This window comes from Phaseolus vulgaris, chromosome 1 (assembly GCF_051622355.1).
Source record: "Phaseolus vulgaris cultivar YP4 chromosome 1, ASM5162235v1, whole genome shotgun sequence".
Lineage (NCBI taxonomy): Eukaryota > Viridiplantae > Streptophyta > Magnoliopsida > Fabales > Fabaceae > Phaseolus > Phaseolus vulgaris.
The window spans coordinates 40,492,723-40,512,540 of record NC_143498.1 but is presented as its reverse complement, the minus strand read 5'-3'; the positions used below and the strand labels follow the sequence as shown (position 1 = coordinate 40,512,540).

The 19,818-nt window shown below is 31.4% G+C and overlaps 1 protein-coding gene across 9 annotated transcripts; it reads left to right on the top strand.

Moving 5' to 3' along the window:
• Positions 1 to 5,918: 5,918 nt before the first annotated feature.
• Positions 5,919 to 17,518, top strand: LOC137814037 (villin-2). Of its 9 annotated transcripts, none has more exons than XM_068616568.2 (23): positions 5,919 to 6,301; positions 8,127 to 8,217; positions 8,466 to 8,565; positions 8,971 to 9,039; positions 9,332 to 9,568; positions 9,653 to 9,830; positions 9,957 to 10,089; positions 10,582 to 10,741; positions 10,815 to 10,965; positions 11,056 to 11,156; positions 11,240 to 11,398; positions 12,558 to 12,626; positions 12,699 to 12,767; positions 12,855 to 12,992; positions 13,099 to 13,227; positions 13,789 to 13,936; positions 14,054 to 14,064; positions 14,162 to 14,302; positions 14,382 to 14,507; positions 15,148 to 15,210; positions 15,700 to 15,804; positions 16,073 to 16,588; positions 16,943 to 17,518. In XM_068616568.2, the coding sequence occupies exons 2-23, from the start codon at positions 8,162 to 8,164 to the stop codon at positions 17,054 to 17,056; spliced, it is 2,973 nt and encodes a 990-aa protein (XP_068472669.1). In that variant the 5' UTR covers positions 5,919 to 6,301; positions 8,127 to 8,161; the 3' UTR covers positions 17,057 to 17,518. The 9 variants fall into 9 exon arrangements, with proteins under 9 accessions (XP_068472669.1, XP_068472666.1, XP_090158519.1 ...); XM_068616565.2 differs by having other exon boundaries at positions 6,051 to 6,301; positions 8,120 to 8,217; XM_068616566.2 differs by lacking the exon at positions 5,919 to 6,301 and adding an exon at positions 6,312 to 6,440 and having other exon boundaries at positions 8,120 to 8,217.
• Positions 17,519 to 19,818: the final 2,300 nt, after the last annotated feature.

Here is a 19,818-nt window from a genome sequence, read left to right as displayed (position 1 = left end):
GAGTGGTAAAGATCTGCCACTTGAAGTGCACACACACTCAAGATAAGATCCACAAAGGAGAGCACTCAAGTCTCACTAAAAGCTCCTGCAAAGTTTCTTTACTATTTCAAAAATTCAATGTGTGAAATACATGAGACAAGACACTTTATTTATAGGAGATAGTGTCTTGGAGAGCAAGATAGTAGGGTAGGGGTGTCATTTTTGAGAAACCTTCTAGAAGTTAGGTCAGAGTGGAGTGCCTCCCAAGCTAACCTACATATTCTAGAAACTAGGTTAAAATCCCTAATCCTATGTGCATTATCATGAAAAGTGGGCTTTGACACAAGCCCAAAATATACTAAATGCACCCTACTCTAGCTTATTCTGCTATTTGGACCCCAAAGTGAGCCAAATTTATTTACATAAACTTGTCTTTTAAAAAGACCAGAAGAAAGAACATTCGATGTTTTGGCATATGTCCTATTCTTCTTCTAATGAGGTCCTTCTGAAGTTTGGTGGGGTCTTGTCTTGGATATCTGTGATGACTGACTTAATTGTGAAGTGTTTGTTGTGTCCTTGGTTATCTCCTTGTCTAATTGGGTTGTATCAAATACTAATTTAGAATCTAAGATATTAGTAGATAAAATCTTGGTAGCTAATGGTTAGATGCCAATTTAAAAACTATTTTATAAATTTTTATTAGTAATAGAAACTACTTTAGATATCAATAATTTTTTTACTCTCTAAAATGGTCTCTAATTTAATTCAATAGTAACTAATTATTTTGGTCTCTAAAATTAGTTGCAATTTGATTATTTTCTGTAGTGATTGTTTGGACCATATGTGATTTTATATGTGTGTGTGCGCGTTTATATATATATATATATATATATATATATATATATAATTCCTAAAAACAACTTATATTCAATTTTAATTATATTGGAAAATTTGTTAAACCAACACAATTACAATATTATGGATATTTAGAAGTGAACTTTAAATTTAATTTAACTTTATAAAAATGGTTTTACTAGTATATAACACTGGTTCCATCACCGATGTAGATCTTAGCGATGTAAAATGTCAATTACATATAACATTGGTTGTAAAAATCGGGGTAATATGTACCAAAATCTAAATAAAATATTCAAAAATATGTGCTTGAGAAGGTACATATAAGACCAGTTGTGGCTCCCAACTCTTGTTATATGTGTTTCAGAGTCACATACTAAACCTTAAACATAATATCAAAGTGTTCAACATTGTCGAGGGTTAGAACCCAATACCAAGACCTTCAACATATAACAATTACCGAATTTAAAACATAATACATTATATTCCAAATACAATATAATAAAACTAATTATCTATATAAATAATTATAAACCAAATAATAATTAAAATTAAAATATTTAAAAATAAAAACTAACCTGGAGCGTGAATGTGAACTAAGTTGTGGTGACAATGGAGAATATGTGGTAGTGACAAAGGCGGCAACAACGGCGACAAAATTGACAACGAAATAGCAAAGAAGTTTGAATGGAAGAATATCGTTCAGTGTGGATGCTCTCACGATGAAGATAATGAAATAAGAGAAGCGGTGGAGGCAACGACGTTGGCAGCAGCGTTGGTAGAAGCAAAATGAACTTTGGAGCAAGAAAACTTAGAATAGCGCGAATGGAGAGTGAGGACGCGAGGCAAGAAAATAGGGTAAAAACATATATTACACCAGTGATGAGTAATAATTTGTGTAATATATCTTTTTATTAACTTAAACTTTTCTTTTACTCTAAAATGACATATAACACCGGTTCCGTAACCCAATCGGTGTTATATGTAATCTTTAAAACTTTAAAAACTTTTTTTAATATGGAAATTACATATAACACCGATTCATCTATCCAACAAAGTGTTATATGTAGTGCCTAGAGTTAAATTTTTCAATCTTTTTTTTAAACTCTGGGAATGACATAACACTGGTTGTGTAGAGAAACCGATGTTATATGTCATTTTTAAAAACTTTTGATTTTTTTTAATCTGGGAATGACATATAACATCGATTCCTCTATCCAACCGATGTTATATATAATCCCAGAGATAAAAATTTTTAAATTTTTTTTTTTTTTGAGGAAGACATATTACACCAGTTGGATAACCCAATCAATGTAATATGTGTCAAATATTTACAAAAATGTCACTGTATTTTTGTTTACACCAGTTGTCATTTAACTGACCTAATGTGTCGTTGTAAAAAGTGTTATTTGCACTGGTGTTTATAAGGTAAGTTTTGCATCTACTTATATAATATGAAATATTCTTATCTTTAATCGATATGAAATTTTCAATAATAACAATAAAAATAAAGTTTGTAATAGAAAAAATAAACAATAATTTTTTAAGTAAATTTCTCCTAACATTTACATATATAATGTTATTGATAGAGATATAATACTACTCAAATAAATAAGGGTTAAATATATTTTTTGTCCCTATACTATAGCACGAAATTAGTTTTCGTCCCTTTTAGATCATCCAAGTACCTGTAGTATGAAAATGATTAGAATTTGTCCTTCTGTATGTGAAATGATTGTTAGTTTTTTTTTTTCAAAATTTGTTGTTGTTTTGATTGCAAATTGATGTCTATTATAACTACTTCCAATGGGTTGATGAAGTAGAACCTCAAATTGAATTAATTTCACATAAATAATGACATATTTCAATCATTTTCACACTACAAGAACTTAGATAGTCTAAATTTTAGACAAAAACGAAAATCAATTTCGTATTATAGTATAAGAATAAAAAATATATTTGATCCAATAAAATAAGTAGTAGTAACTCACTCTTTTACCATATTTTGGAACTAAAAAGAAATTCTGATTTTGATTTGATAAACCAAGAAGGTGGGTGCATACATAGAAACAACACCCAACAAATTCTAAGGTCATACACTATTTTCATGGGTTCATTGAAATTGTTTTTAAGAAGATAGATGAACTTAAAAAGGAACATAAATGGGCAGCAAAAAGTTTGTTGACATTGTCAACCAATGTGTTATTGACATTTGACAATACAAGATTATGACCTTTTCTTAATTTGATTGTCCTTTTACTGGTTTTACTACTATTTCAATTTGATGATTGATGACCTGTTTTTTAGATCTATATGGTTTGTCCAATCTCAACAAATGTTATGGATTTGAAAAACAATTAATTGTATAATTAAACAAATCTTTAGTCAATACACATCAAATTACTTTATGACTTTATCTGATGTATTCCTTCTAACATAAAGACCTAAATTCTTTGACCCCATTTCATTTTAGTGGTCTGAGGCATCTTTCCCAACTTCATGGTAGACCCTTCATCTTTTCTTCTTCATCTTTTTTTTTTCACTTTTCTTCAATATATATCCTCTGTGTTCTACATGCCAATATCCTCACTTCTTTTATTTTTTTAGAGGTTTATTAACCTTACCACCATTTCAAAAAATAAACAAATAAATTAAGGTTTTGGTGTATTTTTACATCTCTTAACTTTTTTTATTTCAGTCCATAATCAAGTTATTGTCTAGGCTTTGAACAACCTTTCTATTAATATTTTTTTGTTCTAATTAAAAAAACATTGGTTAAGGAACAAAACATTGAAGAACTATGAAACTCAAAATATGATTGATTAAGGAACAAAACATTGGTTAGCCAAATGGTATACTAATTAAAACAAAGCTAATGTACCAGTCTTCAGTTAAAAACTAATAACCAGCATGTCCTTCGGTTATTAGCTTTCGTTCATAAACAATTGATCTAAACACATTAAATAAATTTAGAATGAGCAAATAAATAAATTTACATGCACTCTTATAAAAAAGTTCCTTTTTTATGCAATATATTAATAAATCGAAAAGTGTAATATTAAATGAGGAAATTTATTTGGCTCAAAACTTTATGAAGACACTTCAGACGATCCACATGCAGATGACTGACTGTAAAAAATGAAACAAATGAGTATTTAATTGAGTAGGTTGATTAGGTTTAGAAAACCTACCACAGTTATTGAATTTGAACCCTCCATTTTATTTTTACCAAAGTTTAATATGTCTTGATTGTGGAATGAAGAATTAGTTTGATCTACCATGATGATGAGATTATTTTATAAAGTTTGAGGAGAGACAAATGTGAGTTCTATTGGGTGAGTGTTGGACCATGTTGCTTCTTTGAGCACTCCAATGCTTTTATATATATGCAAAATTAGATAGGCAATTCCATGTCACAACAAACTAAACCTTCTATCTTACCTTTCATCTAACTTCACTATCACATCCTCTTTTTTCTTTTCTTCATCTTTCCTCACCTTCTATGTAATTCATTTTCATTTAATGTGTCTCAGACATTTATACTTCTTTCTTCTGCATCACTGTTCTAATTACCATTCAAATTTGCAATCAATTTTCTGTCTCAACCATTCCTAATAATTCATTGGGAAATTTATTCATCTCACAAAACTTGCCAGCTAAAGAAAATTGAGCAAACCATTTCAAAACCAATAAATCTAGTGGTGAACTACTGAAAGTTATTAAAAGAATACAAGTATCCATGTTATTTAATGAGAGATAATTGTTGAATTGGGTATTAGTCTAACTGAAATGTCAAATTCTATAGATAATTATTAAATTTTGGAATGTTAAGATTTTGGGGATGAAGATGTCAATCTAAGTGAGATGTTAAGTTCATACAGTTATATCTAAAATAATTTTTATCTAAAATAATTTTTATTGGAATTTTTATTTTAGAGTTATTGGTTTTATTTTGAATTGAATTAGGGTGAGTGTGAAGTTTAAGAGCCTACACATTAGACTATCGTGTAAGACATAAAATGATTTAGACGGTTTTAACTTTTATATGTATTTTGTGAACTTCAATCCTCAATTCAATATCTTAACTTTAACTCCTTTTATTTTCACGCACTATTTTAATTTTAATTTTATGTACCATTGGTCAATTTCTGTAGTTCACCTTTTTTGTTTTGTGTTGCATAACTACAAGAAAACACAGTATTTGATAATTTTAAAATGCATTTATTACCTATTTAATTTTAAAGGATAAAGATGTAAAGAAAAGATGTGAAAGATATGCAGAGGAAGAATATTTAGCATATTTATTCTTACTCTTTTTTTTATTACACTGCGAAACTCACGTAATAATCAATTATAAGAAGAATAACATAATTAATCATCTGCGTGTTACTTGTGTGCGTAAATATATGACTGATTATTGATTATATTATAAGATGATCTATTATAATTATATAATATGATATAATAATAATCATAAATTTATATAGTAAATAATAATAATATTAATATTAAAGGAAATATAATAATGACATAAATAAATTTGTATAATAATAATGTAATAAAAATAATATTAACAATAATAATGATAATTAAAATTAATTCATAAAATAATAATAATGTATAAAAATTATAATATAATTATAATATAATATTGAATTAAAATTAATTTATAACAATTTAGTCAATTTATTAATATGTCATTCTATATTATTCTTAAAAAATTATTATATTAATTAAAATCATTCAAAAATTTCCTTTTTACTTCTTTTTCGCTTTCCACTCTTTTCTTTATTCTAAATAATCTTACTTTTCACTGTCTTTCTTTTTATTTATTTTCCTTTCCACTCTTTGAAATTGACTGAGGCTAATTTACTAACTTGTTATCCAAAAGCATGAAAAAGATGGAAAGATAAATGGTGAAAAATGAGAATAGATAGATATGGAGAGAGAGAGAGAGAGAAAAGAGTGAAGAAAGTAGAAAGGAAAATCCAAAGAAGAGTCCAGGTAAGCAACTAGAAGGCCAAAACTAGCAGTTACAGGAATCTTTACCTTAAAATAACGACTTTCTTTCATGCGTCTCATGTAATAAATAAACTTTTGTTTTACACACTCAAATTTCCATGTTTGGTTTTCTTTTCTTTTCTCTGGTTCCTTTCACCAACTTGGCCTTGGCCTTTCATGTCATAATACTTTCATTTTCTTCCTCCTCATAATTCATCCATACCCTTCTCTCTGCAACTCTCAAATGTTGCAAATCTCAAAAGGCTATAAAGAAAAAAGTTAGAGAGAGAGAGAGAGAGAGAAGGCCACTCACTCACAGGCACAGCAATAATTCACTTTTCTTTCCAACAAGACTCTTCTTCTCTCTCTTTATTGCCAGCTCAAAACCTTGTCCTCCCCATACCTTGTTTCTTCTTATCTCTCTCACACACACTAACCAAACCATCATCACGCATTGAGATCTCAGGTACGTCCATTTCCTCTCATCACTCTCCCTTTCTCTTCTTATACTCATCTTATCTCACAATGCTCTTTCTCATCCTTCATCTCATACTTTTTTCTCATTCACTCTCTTGCTTGCTGATCTGGCTCGGCCCCATACTCTGGTAACTTTGATCGCTTCTTCTTCTTTTTGCCTTTTGTTTTTCTGATCACTGTGTTTTTTGATCTGTTGGGCACCCTCTCTTTTTTATGCTGCTTCCACTTTTGAGCTCTTTCATCATCTATCTGATTCTTCTTTTGGTGATCTCACCAGTTCTGCGTCGTTTGTGTTGATGTGCATTGCTTCTGTTTTGTTAATCAGGCTTTGATCAACTCTCGTCTTTTTTGTTACATTTTAATTGAACAGAGAAATGGCTAAATGAGCACTAGATCTTAGTAGTCAACTTTGTGGCAACAAATCCAGTTGATCCCCTACATTATGATCCAAATTTCTTCATTTGTTTCAGCTTAGTTGCAGTGTTTGATATTTAATTGTCAGCTCAGAATCAGATCAAGTATGTGCTAAAAAATATTCCTTGATCTTTAGTAAAAACTATTACGTGAACAACTCTTATAACGTGCATAGCTATGGCGATCATGAACTATTTTTCTGATCTTAGATAGCTTCACAGATTTCAGAAACTGAAATTTGGAATGCTGAATCTATTTGGTTATTAACGACTCGGACTTGATTTGAAGCACGTTATACGAAGGAGCAAGCAGTAAATGAGCAATATATTAGCTGAACTCTTCGCAGCAATTCACATGTAGAGCGCTCCAATCTGATTGTGCTGCTGCCAGTTTGCAGTACCCACCTAATTGGAGTAGTGAACAATTTGCAATGCAACACGGATGGGTTGTTGTGCTACAATTCTACAGAAGTAATCTAGTGTAGGGATGATAGTTGATCAACACTAGCCTTGTTCGATCTATTTTCCTGTTTGTTCAACAGTTAAACTTCAGTACTTTCCATTTTTATAAATCCATTTTGTGTTGACAAATGTGTACATACACAAGGTGACAAGTTGGATTTAATCAATAAACGACGGATATTTTTTCTCACTGAGAAGGGCTGTGCTAGAAGATCTTCTAGAGAATGTAAAATGGATGGAGAAATTCGTATTTCTCTTGTAATTGTGAGAGAAGATTACTAAAAAATTGAAACAAGACATCTCGTGCATTGGGAGCATTAGCATTCAGATTCATTGTATAGGCTAGAATCTAACCAAATCATGTAATCATAGTAATTTGGAAATTTTATATTGTATTGATTTCATCAATTCTAGTATGTCTTTTCTTGTGTTTATTTTCAACTTAGTATCAGCTTAAAGGGAGGCAACCTTAATCCATGTTTCAACTGTGGTTCACTGGTCTTCGTTTGCTATGTCATTTTCCAGAAACTCCTCCTTCTCTGCTGTCTGCAGTCATCTGTCTTCCTCCCCAATGACTTTTCTAGTCTGCTTTTCGAGTAATTACTATAATTATGTAGTTAGTTTTGCTTTCTTCTAATATACAGCATAATAAAACTGCTAAGTATGTCCAATCAAACTTTAAATTCTGTTCTGTTAGCTGGTGGAATCAAAGTATACTATTTTTTAACACCATGTCCCTTTTTATTCTACTTTTAGCAGTCACCAAGCACAGAACGCAACACCCTCTATCCTGTTCTAATATTCCTACTAAATGCCACTGAAATTGTTGCTGCTGCTGTTCTCCATGCTAGATAGTGATACTTAATTTTCTCTGCTAAAACATTCTTAACTCTGTTTCCTCTGATGCAGTGGATTACTTTGGAATTTTGCAGGTGTTAGCTGAAAAGACAGTATTTTAGAAGGAATTTTCAGCCATGTCTAGTGCTACGAAAGTGTTGGATCCAGCATTCCAGGGAGTTGGTCAAAAAGTGTATCCTTAAAGAAAGGGGTGAATTATAAAACAAATCATGAATTTATTTATTTTAAATTTTCAATAGGAATTAAGTAAAAAAGTTACAAAATATTTAATAATAGTAAAGAAAGAAAAATAGTGTTAAGAGAATGACCAAGCATTTTTATTTTATTTTCGGTATAAGCATTACTGTTCAGGTTATTTTGTTATACATTGAAAATATTATCTACTTGAGGGGGTTTGGTTTGGACTTAACCCTTTTGTAGAGGAACTGAAATATGGAGGATTGAGAATTTTCAGCCAGTTCCATTGCCTAGATCTGAATATGGAAAATTCTACATGGGAGATTCTTACATCATCTTGCAGGTGCAAGCTGTATCCAATATTATCTCGTATATTTTCATACATGGAAACAGTTTATATGTTTTTGTTTGAGCAATCATAGTACCTTAAATCTCCTTTTAGTTCTTGGGAGATTGAAACAAATACAACGCTATAACTATGGTATTTCAACTCTAGATCAAAGCATATGCACAGCTAGTAGAGAAAGTAGCTTCTGTCGACATAGGCCTAAAAAGGGTGACTAATTCCAACTTAATAATAGGGGAACATAATAGATTGTATGATGAATAAGGAAAGCCTTAAAGTCTTTAGCAGAATTACAACTCGTGCAGATGAAACTCATCCAAAAGGTCTTGTTATTGAGTAGAAAGAATGATATATACTTTTTTGTTTTAAAAAAGTGGGTATTCATTTTACGTTTATTTGCAGACAACACAAGGCAAAGGAGGGGCCTATTTTTATGATATTCACTTCTGGATTGGAAAGGATACAAGTCAGGTAAGTTTGGACTTTCACCCCCTCCCCTACTTCAAACCTCTCTCTTATCCCATTCTGCTTCTCTTCGTAGAACAAAGAGGTGGCTAAAATGTTGAAACTTGTAAAATTATGTTTTTTAAGAGAAGATATTGTTTCAAGTTTTGTGATTATGTTTCCTTCCTGTTTTATTCTTTTTTCTTTCTGGTTCTAAAGAAGGTTTATATGTGATGGTTGGTTCACAGTTTGGAAAATCTTGAACCAATATATTTTAACAATAGAAGAATCTCTGTTGACATGGTGATTTTCCTTATAGGATGAGGCTGGAACAGCAGCCATTAAAACTGTTGAACTTGATGCGTCTCTTGGAGGACGTGCAGTGCAACACAGGGAAATTCAAGGGCATGAATCTGACAAGTGTTTGTCATACTTTAAGCCATGTATAATACCATTAGAGGGTGGTATTGCATCTGGATTTAAAAAACCTGAAGAAGAGGAGTTTGAAACACGTTTGTATGTATGCAGAGGAAAACGAGTTGTCAGAATAAAACAGGCACAGTTTTCTTTATTCGTGTACTCATAAATTCAGTGCACACATTCATTGGTTAAAAATGTCACACAAGTTTTCCTTATGCAGGTCCCTTTCGCACGGTCTTCGCTGAATCATGATGATGTGTTCATCCTTGATACTCAGAATAAGATTTATCAATTCAATGGTGCTAACTCCAATATCCAGGAAAGAGCCAAGGCTCTGGAAGTTATTCAGTTGTTGAAGGAAAAGTATCATGAAGGCAAATGCGATGTTGCAATTGTTGGTAAGGGCACAAATCACATGTTTTCGTATCACTTGCTGAAAAGCCTACCATGTGGTCTTGAATACTTGTTCTTCAAGTGGGTATTCTGATTTTGTTTGTGACTGTAACATGTATACCACATTGCAGATGATGGCAAGCTGGATACTGAGTCTGACTCAGGTGAATTTTGGGTTCTCTTTGGTGGTTTTGCTCCCATTGGGAAGAAGGTAATTAGTGAGGATGATATTATCCCAGAGGCCATTCCTGCTCAACTTTATAGGTATAAGTCCATAAATCTTGTTGATTGCAATTCAATAAAATGAGTAGAAAACTGTGTATTATACACGCATTTTAAAAAAGGATATAGGTAGATGTAGGTCAACAATGTCTTTTGGAATTTTTTTTCCTTTTATTTATAAATTTCATATCTTATCCTCTCCTTTATTTGTGTCACTTTAGTATAAAATTTGATCTAATGTTGCAGTTTAGGCAGCAGATGGTTGCTGAGAAAAGTGCATTATATATTTTGTGTTGAATCCAAATGTATTCTCTTGAGACATTGGATATATATATATTGATTAAAACTAGGGTGTTTTGTCTGAAGTTGATGTTTTTTCTGTTAAATAAGTTATAACCTTAATCTTGTTTCAACTATTTTTTTTCCCATAATACTTCTAGCAGTATAGATATTTCCTTTTTAGTTCCTGTTTTATGGTATGCGCACTATGCATTTAAGTTTCTTGATCTGGAGGATATGACCTTGTGTTTGCAGTATTGCTGATGGTGAGGTCAAGCCTGTAGAAGGTGAACTTTCAAAATCACTGTTGGAGAACTACAAATGCTATCTATTGGACTGTGGTGCTGAGGTATTTGTCTGGGTTGGCCGGGTAACACAAGTTGAAGAAAGAAAAGCAGCTTGTCAAGCAGCTGAGGTAATGCCATTGCAAAAATCCTTTCTTCATATGTTGGTTGAATTGGAGTCATTAAATTTACTAATATATTCAGGAGTTTGTTGCAAGTCAAAAAAGGCCAAAATCTACAAGGATTACCAGAATTATTCAAGGTTATGAAACACATTCATTTAAGTCCAACTTTGATTCTTGGCCATCCGGGTCTGCTACTACCAGTGCTGATGAAGGAAGAGGAAAAGTTGCAGGTGGATACTATTTCTTCACTTTATAATTTGGCTTGGTCTTTTGTCCAATCATTCGTGCTGACTATGAAAGGTGTTTTTTTGCACTGTCAGCTTTGCTGAAGCAACAAGGTATTGGTGTGAAAGGGGCGGCAAAAAGTACCCCAGTTGTTGAAGAAATTCCACCTTTGCTTGAAGGAGGCGGAAAGATGGAGGTGATTTTATAATTTTTTTAATTAGTTTCCCTGGATAATTAAACTGATGTCAGTGCACATGTAATATTGCTTAATGTTTCTAGGTATGGCAAATCAATGGAAGTGCTAAGACTCCATTACCTAAGGAGGATATTGGTAAATTATATAGTGGAGATTGTTACATTGTTCTATACACTTATCACTCTAGCGAGAGGAAGGAAGACTACTACTTGTGCAGTTGGTTTGGAAAAGACAGTACTGAGGTAATTCAATTGCTCTGAATTTGAGCTCTAAATATAGTGATAATTGTAATAATTTGTTTGCTTTAGCTCCACAGAGCTTACCTATTGTTAAGACTGGCCTAGAATTTCCTCACTTGGCCAAAAATATTATTTCTATGTGAGCTTTCATTGCCTAAGATTCTGTGGTGGTGATGATCTTCTGTATGTAGAACAGCTCTATTGGAAACAGACTATGAAGTCTCTTGGCTATATTTAAGGAAAACAATTTATCCTTTATAGGGGTGATCAAAATATGATGTGTCAATAAACTATGTGATTGTTTCTAAGTGGTTGACATTTCATATCATGCTAGCAACATGTGAGCGTGTGTGACCTGCTGCATTTGGTTGCAACCCGATAAGTTCTTCTATTCTTTAATTTTTTTCAGAAAAAATCCATATATTTCTGAATCATGAAAAATAAAACTTGATTCTTTGGCTTAAAAATAAGATTGTTGAAGATCAGGCAATCTATAAAAAGAATAAAACTAGATTGTTACTAAGTCTGGATCAAAGAAAATAATTAGAAAGCTATGTTAGAATGAAGCACAGTGCAAACAAATAAGCCTAGTAATACAACAGAATTATCTAATCATGGAGACTCCTATGAAGAATATGTGCAATAAAAACAAAGAGGCTGTGCAGGAATCCCTTTTCCGAAAAACATTATGGATTTCACATTTACAATGCAAACACTGTTCATTAAAGTTAACGATTTTCTTTTTGTCCTCTTTCTTGTCTGTGTAGCCTAATATTTACCACATGGAACTGTTGTGGAGGGTGAGGAAGGATCTTTGGTTAGGAAATAAAGTTCTCACGATTCCCAAAATAGATAATTTTTGTATGAAACGCTCATAAATAGTATATATTTGTGCATCAGTAAATTGAGCTTCTTTCTATAGTTCAATATTTTAATATCTTAACCTAATAATCTTGATGGTGTTTTCTGACAACTCTATATCTTTCATGACCCATATCTTGGCACACTATGAATTTCTTACATGGAAATACTTGCTTTCTTACTTACTAATAATAATAATCCAAATCATTGTTGTCCATCTCCAAACCACATGATATAACTGTTTTTTTACTCTGCAAGAACATGATATAACATTGTGACTTGGTTATGTCCTATTTTTCAGGAGGACCAAAGGATGGCTATTCGATTGGCTAATACAATGTTCAACTCATTAAAGGGTAGACCTGTTCAGGTACCCTTAATGTGAATACCTTGTTGGGGATGCTGCCTGGAAAATGTGTTTAATTGTAATAGTTTCTTGCAGGGTCGCATATTTGATGGTAAAGAGCCACCACAGTTTATTGCTCTTTTCCAACCAATGGTGGTCCTCAAGGTGTCATTTGCCAAATCCAATGTTAATTTTATTGACATATATAGATAGTGTGAGGTAATCATTTTAACTTACTTATGTCTGATTCAGGGAGGCTTGAGTTCTGGTTACAAAAAATTTATAGCAGATAAAGGCTTGCCAGATGACACATACACAGCAGACAGTGTTGCACTTATTCGAATTTCAGGAACATCCCCTCATAATAATAAAGTGGTGCAAGTAGATGCAGTATGTCCCCATAAAAATTAAATTATTCCTTTTTTGTTCATTGTGGTTATGTTGGTGGGGCTTCTCTTCTCTGCTAGCTGATCGTAATTATGGTATTATTGTTCAGATTGCAGCATCGTTGAATTCTACCGAATGTTTTGTTTTGCAATCTGGCTCAGCTGTTTTTACTTGGCATGGGAATCAATGTTCCCTTGAGCAGCAGCTTCTTGCAACAAAAGTTGCTGAATTTTTAAAGGTAAACCTTACTACAAGTTCTTTCCTGCTATCTTTTTGTACTTTTGTTCTTTTCTGTTTTGGAGATTTTATCGTCTCCCTAGTTGTATTTCATCATTTTTCTGCATATGCTAAAAAAGACGGTTAACTTTTTTGAAGGGTATTAGCTCAAAATTGTACTTGTAACACTGCATTATTCAAGCACCATCATATAAAGTTAAACCGTAACCAACTTGTTCAGTCTTATATTATGATTCTAACAGAGTTTCTAGTTTCTGGCCACTTGGATAGATTTACCTGTCAGGGAAGAAGCTCAACTCTTCTAAGAATATTTGTGGCAATGGCTTTCATATTTCTTTTGCTAACCATTAGTTACTTAAATATAATGTCGTTCAAATAATCTTTGAACGACTATAATATTGAGTTTATACCCTAATATATCCCTTGTAACGGGATAACTTGTGCTTATGCCTCTGGCTATTTCTTTTTCACCAGTAAACTGATGATTTCGTTTGATATTTAGATCAGCAACAGTAATTTACATTACACGTTATTTGTTAACATATTGAACATCCATCTCCAGCCAGGAGTTGCTCTAAAGCTTGCTAAAGAAGGAACAGAAACCTCAGCTTTCTGGTTTGCAGTTGGGGGCAAACAAAGTTACACAAACAAAAAAGCCACTAATGACATTGTCCGAGACGCACATTTGTTCACTTTCTCTTTCAATAGAGGTACACTATCTTCAAGCAGTGTTTGTATACATTTTGCTATAAATAGCATATTTATTTATTTGAATGTTCTGACCAACCACTAATTGTGTATATTTCCTTGCAACATGGATGTGCCAGGAAAGTTACAGGTGAGTTTGTGACTGCAACCTCATTATGTAGGCAGTGAGTCAGTAACTTGGGGGTTCTCTATCTCTTCTAAATCTGATTTTATATTGTACTCTTCAGGTAGAGGAGGTTTATAACTTTTCCCAAGATGATTTGCTAACAGAGGATATCCTCATACTTGACACGCACGCCGAAGTTTTCGTTTGGATTGGTCAGTGTGTGGATCCAAAAGAAAAGCAAAATGCATTTGAAATTGCCCAGGTAAATAATGTTCAATTAATTAGAGTTTTCACTTCCCATATTTCCTTTTACTTGATGTATACTATAAATTTTCCTTCAGAAATACATAGATAAGGCTGCATCTCTGGATGGACTATCTCCTCAAGTTCCACTATATAAAGTAACAGAAGGGAATGAACCGTGCTTTTTCACTGCATACTTTTCTTGGGATCATGCAAAAGCTTTGGTAAGTGCTAAAACATCAGGGAACTCCATTTTTTTTTGTTTCCCTGTCTTCTTAAAATATCTCCATTCTCACACTTAATAATCATTGTGGCCTGTAAAGTTGTATTTTTATGAGTGTATTAATTGAATACAGTATAATTCTTGGCTAACAAGCTGGTTTAGTAAAAACATATTGTCACAAATATAACGATGACAACAATTTTGAAGTTTTATAAAACAGATTTTTGGTTTTCAAACGACTCAAATGACATCATATGGTTCATGCAGTGAAATAAGGTTGTTGTTGTATAATACAGATTCTATCTTTCAAAATTGAAGCTGAGATTATAGGTATAAAACAGCTCTTCCCATGTCTGAACCAGGTCTTCTTAGTACTATTAGTGTACTTACTCATACGAAGAGTATAAGGTGTATAAGCGAGTTCCAAAATTGCTATACTTTAACCCGAGGTTTTTGAAGAAGAATATAGTCTTGATTGTGGTCACCATTTCCTGAATAAATTTTTTAATACAGAAAACAAAGTGAAAAAAGGCTACATTTTTTGTAATTATTAGTGAATATTAGAAAGACAAACGAAGAGCATGATTACCTTTAACCAAACATGCAGTTGATTTATTCTTTATCTTCCTGATGAAATGCAGGTTCCAGGGAACTCCTTCCAGAAAAAGGTGACATTACTCTTTGGGATTGGCCATGCTCTAGAGGTAAAAACTTGACTTCCAGTTTTCAGGAGAACATTGTTACAGTTGAACCATGCAAAATCAGACAGTTTTTTTTTCTTTTTTTAACATTAAAAAACAGTTGAAACTGAACTTCTATCATTTACAATGTCTTACTTAGATCCAATAAAGAAGATTCTTATTCAATTATGATTCTTACTTCTTTGTAAAACGGTTTCTCTGTCCTTTTCAAGTTCATGCTATTAGGCGGTTACACACAACAAAATATCTGAATATATATAATATCTAATTCTTTTTTTTTAAATACTCCTAAATTCTTACTTCTCTATATTTTTTTTTCTTTCACACGATTACTAATAAACCTGTGCAGAGCGCAATGTTGGTGTTAGGTTTAATATCTGAATGTATGACTGCAGGTGCAGCTATTAATTTCTTGTTGCTTGTCCATTTATATGCTTAACTGTGCTACACTATATCTACTTAACTGTGCTACACTATATCTACTACTGACAGGAAAAGTCTAATGGGTCAAGTCAAGGGGGACCAAGACAAAGAGCAGAAGCTTTGGCTGCCTTAAATAGCGCATTCAAGTCATCTCCTGAGGCAGCAGCTAGTGCGGTACACCAACTTGTTTATTCATGATTTAATATATTTTTTCTACATTTTACATGCAATGAACTTAAGGTTATACAAACTAGGTTCAAATAGTTTGTTCTTGCTTGGATTTGGTTTTGCTCCCCTTGCCTTTTGGTAGTCACTCGTTTTGGTTTAATGATATTTTTAGGTTGTTGTCTCGCTGAGTGTCTTAAGGTGTCAACTTGGTTGCCATTATCTATAGCTTTCCTTTGGGGCTTCTTTCTAACTTTTTCTACTCTGACTGACACAGGATAAGTTAAATGGGCTAAATCAAGGAGGGCCAAGACAAAGGGCTGAAGCCTTAGCAGCCTTAAACTCTGCATTTAATTCATCATCTGGAGCCAAAATTTATACACCTAGGTCGTCTGGAAGAAGTCAGGGATCACAGAGAGCAGCAGCAGTAGCTGCTCTTTCTTCAGTTCTTACTGCTGAAAAGAAGAAAACTTCACCTGAAACTTCTCCCGTGGCAAGCACTAGTCCTGTTGTGGAAAATAGTAACTTCGGTGAGAAACATAGCCCAATTCCAGATACTAAAAGTGAGAGTGCCCCTTCTGAAACGGATGTTGTTGAAGAAGTTGTTCCTGAGGTCAAGGAGACAGAAGAATTTGCCACTGAAACTGGCACAAATGGGAATTCAGAACCAAAACAAGAAAATGTGGATAATGGAGGAAATGACAGTGAAAATAATCAAAATGTCTTCAGTTATGAGCAACTAAAGACTAAATCTGGTAGTGTTGTGTCTGGAATTGATCTTAAACGGAGAGAGGTTAGTCTAGGTCTGCATATCATTAATTTTTTTAATATGCTAATGCTAGTATGAAATGAGACAGTTACCAAAGTTTCCCCTAACTTTTATAGAGCATTGAAGTACCCCTATACTATTAATTTTTCTATTTTAATTGGAAGTGTTATTGATTTTATTAGATATTGAGGGGCCTATGTAATATTTGAAAGGGTCTTCTTGCTAACCAATCCTCATTGGTTAAGAAATCCAAAATAGAAAGTTTTATCAGAATTCACTTTCAGAATGCATTAAAGACACTTTGTAAGGAAAACTTTGAAGTTTTGAATTGCTTTGGCTAGATGTTAACATTTTCCTTTTCCACTTAATGTTGCTTAGGCCTATCTGTCAGAGAAAGAGTTCGAAACAGTTTTCGGAATGAGCAAAGAGGCATTCACTAAGTTGCCAAGATGGAAGCAAGACATGCTGAAAAGGAAAGTGGATCTGTTCTAGACTCAGATACAATGAGCAACACACATGCTGCTTTTGCATGCTAATATATATATCTTGAAATGCACTTATCTGTTGGGTAGTGTGGTTTTTTTTGGTATATATATATACACATATATATACCCTACTTGGATTCCTATGCATAGCACTTTGCTTTTGGCCCATAATGGACGTAGCTATATATGGTTAGTGTCCAAGTTTGAATGTGGCGCTGCCTTGGAGAGTGAGTTTTAGTTTTCTCCTTTGAAATTGAGCATGCCTCTTCTTCCTCTTATAGTGTTCACATATTATTGTAGCAATAAACACAGTGGACAGATTCTATTCTTTTTTTTGTCAAGTTTGTATTTTCAAAAATGTGGCTCTTTGTTTTTTTGCCTTGTTGCTATTGGTTAGGGAGGCTGGTGTATATGTATTGCATCTTATACTGAATCTCAATATAAAGAATGGAAATTTGTTTGTTTGTTATCTATGGGTAGGATATGCAGAAGTGTGTGCATGTGCTGCTGCTTCTCTTATTATTTCCCAATGCACAGCAGGAATTCAACTCTTCTCTTGCAGGTTATGGATGGATTAAGAATTTTATTCAGGTATTTAAATTCTATGAATCAATGATAACAAAAATTCATTCTCATTTTTAAGATAAATAATATCAAATAAGTAAATAAGTTTGTTCATAAGTTTATAAGTTAGTAACTAAAAGATCTCTCCTGTTATTTTTTATTCTCTAAAATATTACTTTCTATTTATGTTAATTGTAATTTTTTAATAAATTTATTACTTTTCTCTAAATATACTTATATTTATAGATAATTTTATGTAATCATATACTACATATTTAAATTTACCGAATTTTTCAATGGAAAATAAAACTATTTTCTACGTAAATGAAATTTAAATCTATTACTTATACATATTACGAGAAAATCATTACATAAAAACTAGTTTTAGAAATAAGAAATAACTAATTTTATATATATTATGAGAAAATCATTACATAAAAACTAGTTTTAGAGATAAAAAATAATTAATTATTATATCGAATATATTAGATAATATGGTAGAGATTAAAAATTTATTAATATCTAAATTAGTTTTTATTATTGATAAATAATTTTAAAATTTGCATATAATTATTTATCCAAATTTAAAAATTATTTTAAACTAATCTAGATACCAAATATTTTTTAATTTTTTAAATAATATTTAATTTAGTTTTTATTTCTAAAATTAATTTTTATTTAATAGTTTTTTTAGAAGTGATAATATATCTAATCTCTTATATCATTTTGGAATCTATTTCATTCTTGAATGGGGGAGAACACAGTTTTTATTCAACAAAAACATAAAGAGTTTTTCTTAAATAAAAGTACATGTTTTATCTTAAGCTCAAGTTTTAATTGTTTAATTTTTTTTAGGCTACATTATTTATTTTCTTATATTTTTTAAAAGAAACATAATCTAAATTTGCTAAATGTTTAAAAACATTTGTCTTACCTTGCTAATAAACAATACATTTAATGTATCAATTATGCATATTTACAAGATATATATAACGTTATATCTGATTAACAAACAATACCAATATATGTGAGTATTTTCTTTTTAAAATATAATGACAGTATAATTAAATGATATAGACTACTTTTAAATTAGTATAAAGTTAATGAATTCTGATTACTATTTTACGTACATTTAATTCTGGTAAAAGTGTTTGTTTAATTGTAGAAACCTTCACGATGTAATTCCCTTAATTAGAAAAAGTGTTTGTTTAATTGTAGAAACCTTCACGTTGTAATTCCCTTAATTAGAAACCTGTCTCTTCTGCAACAAAAGATAAGCAGAGGGAATGGTGGAGTATTGATGCTTCTCATAATGCAATTCCTAAAAGTTTGAAAGCTAAAAAAGGGTTTGGTTTTCTGCATCAACATCGATGAAGAGTTTTGCAGAAAAGGGATCCAAATGTTGATGTTGTTCATGATCAATAAATACACAGTCACTGTCATTCTTAAATGTTTTAGGAGGAAGTAGGTGAGAATTGCAGGTTCTGTTCATCCAAACACATCTTTAATTACCATTAATGTTGTGTTGCAGTTGTTGTCTCCCCATATATTTTTAACAATTTATATGAATTTGTTTGAATTTACCCTGATTTGTATTTCCATTTCACATATCTGAAAATGTAGAAAATTCAGCCAAACAAATTAAACAAATCACATTAAGAGGATAATACCATATTTTAAGGTTATAAATTTTTATAATGATTAATCTAGCTAAAAAAAACACTACAAAAATATTATTAAATAGAAATTAATTTTTAAAAAAATAATTAATTTTTATAATAACTAAATTATAACATTTTAGAAACTACAAAAAATATTGGTTTCTAAATTAGTTTCTATTATTGATAAATAGTTAATTGATATCTAATTAGCAATCAAGATTTTTGCTATCAAATTTAGAATCTAAATAATTGGTAGTTAAAATCTTGGTAGGTAATTAGATACAAGTTAGAAATCAATATTTTTTTAATCTCTAAAATAATCTCTAATTTAGTAATTATAACAATTAATTATTTTTAATCTCTAAAATTGATTTATATATAATGTTTTTCTTGAGGTCAACTAACAATTCAAAGAAAAAATTATGATATATATATAAGTAATAAATAAATTTTTTCTTTTTTTATCAGCAATAAAAAATAAATAAATAAATAGAAACCACTTCAGGAGTGGTCTACCCCTTATAAAAAAAAATAAGACATCAAT

Coding starts and splice junctions, on each gene's coding strand:
- LOC137814037 (XM_068616568.2), top strand. CDS start 8,162: ATGTCTAGTGCTACGAAAGTGTTGGATCCAGCATTCCAGGGAGTTGGT. Junction 9,569..9,652: donor GAGTTGTCAGAATAAAACAG/GCACAGTTTTCT, acceptor TTCCTTATGCAG/GTCCCTTTCGCACGGTCTTC. Junction 12,768..12,854: donor AACCAATGGTGGTCCTCAAG/GTGTCATTTGCC, acceptor TGTCTGATTCAG/GGAGGCTTGAGTTCTGGTTA.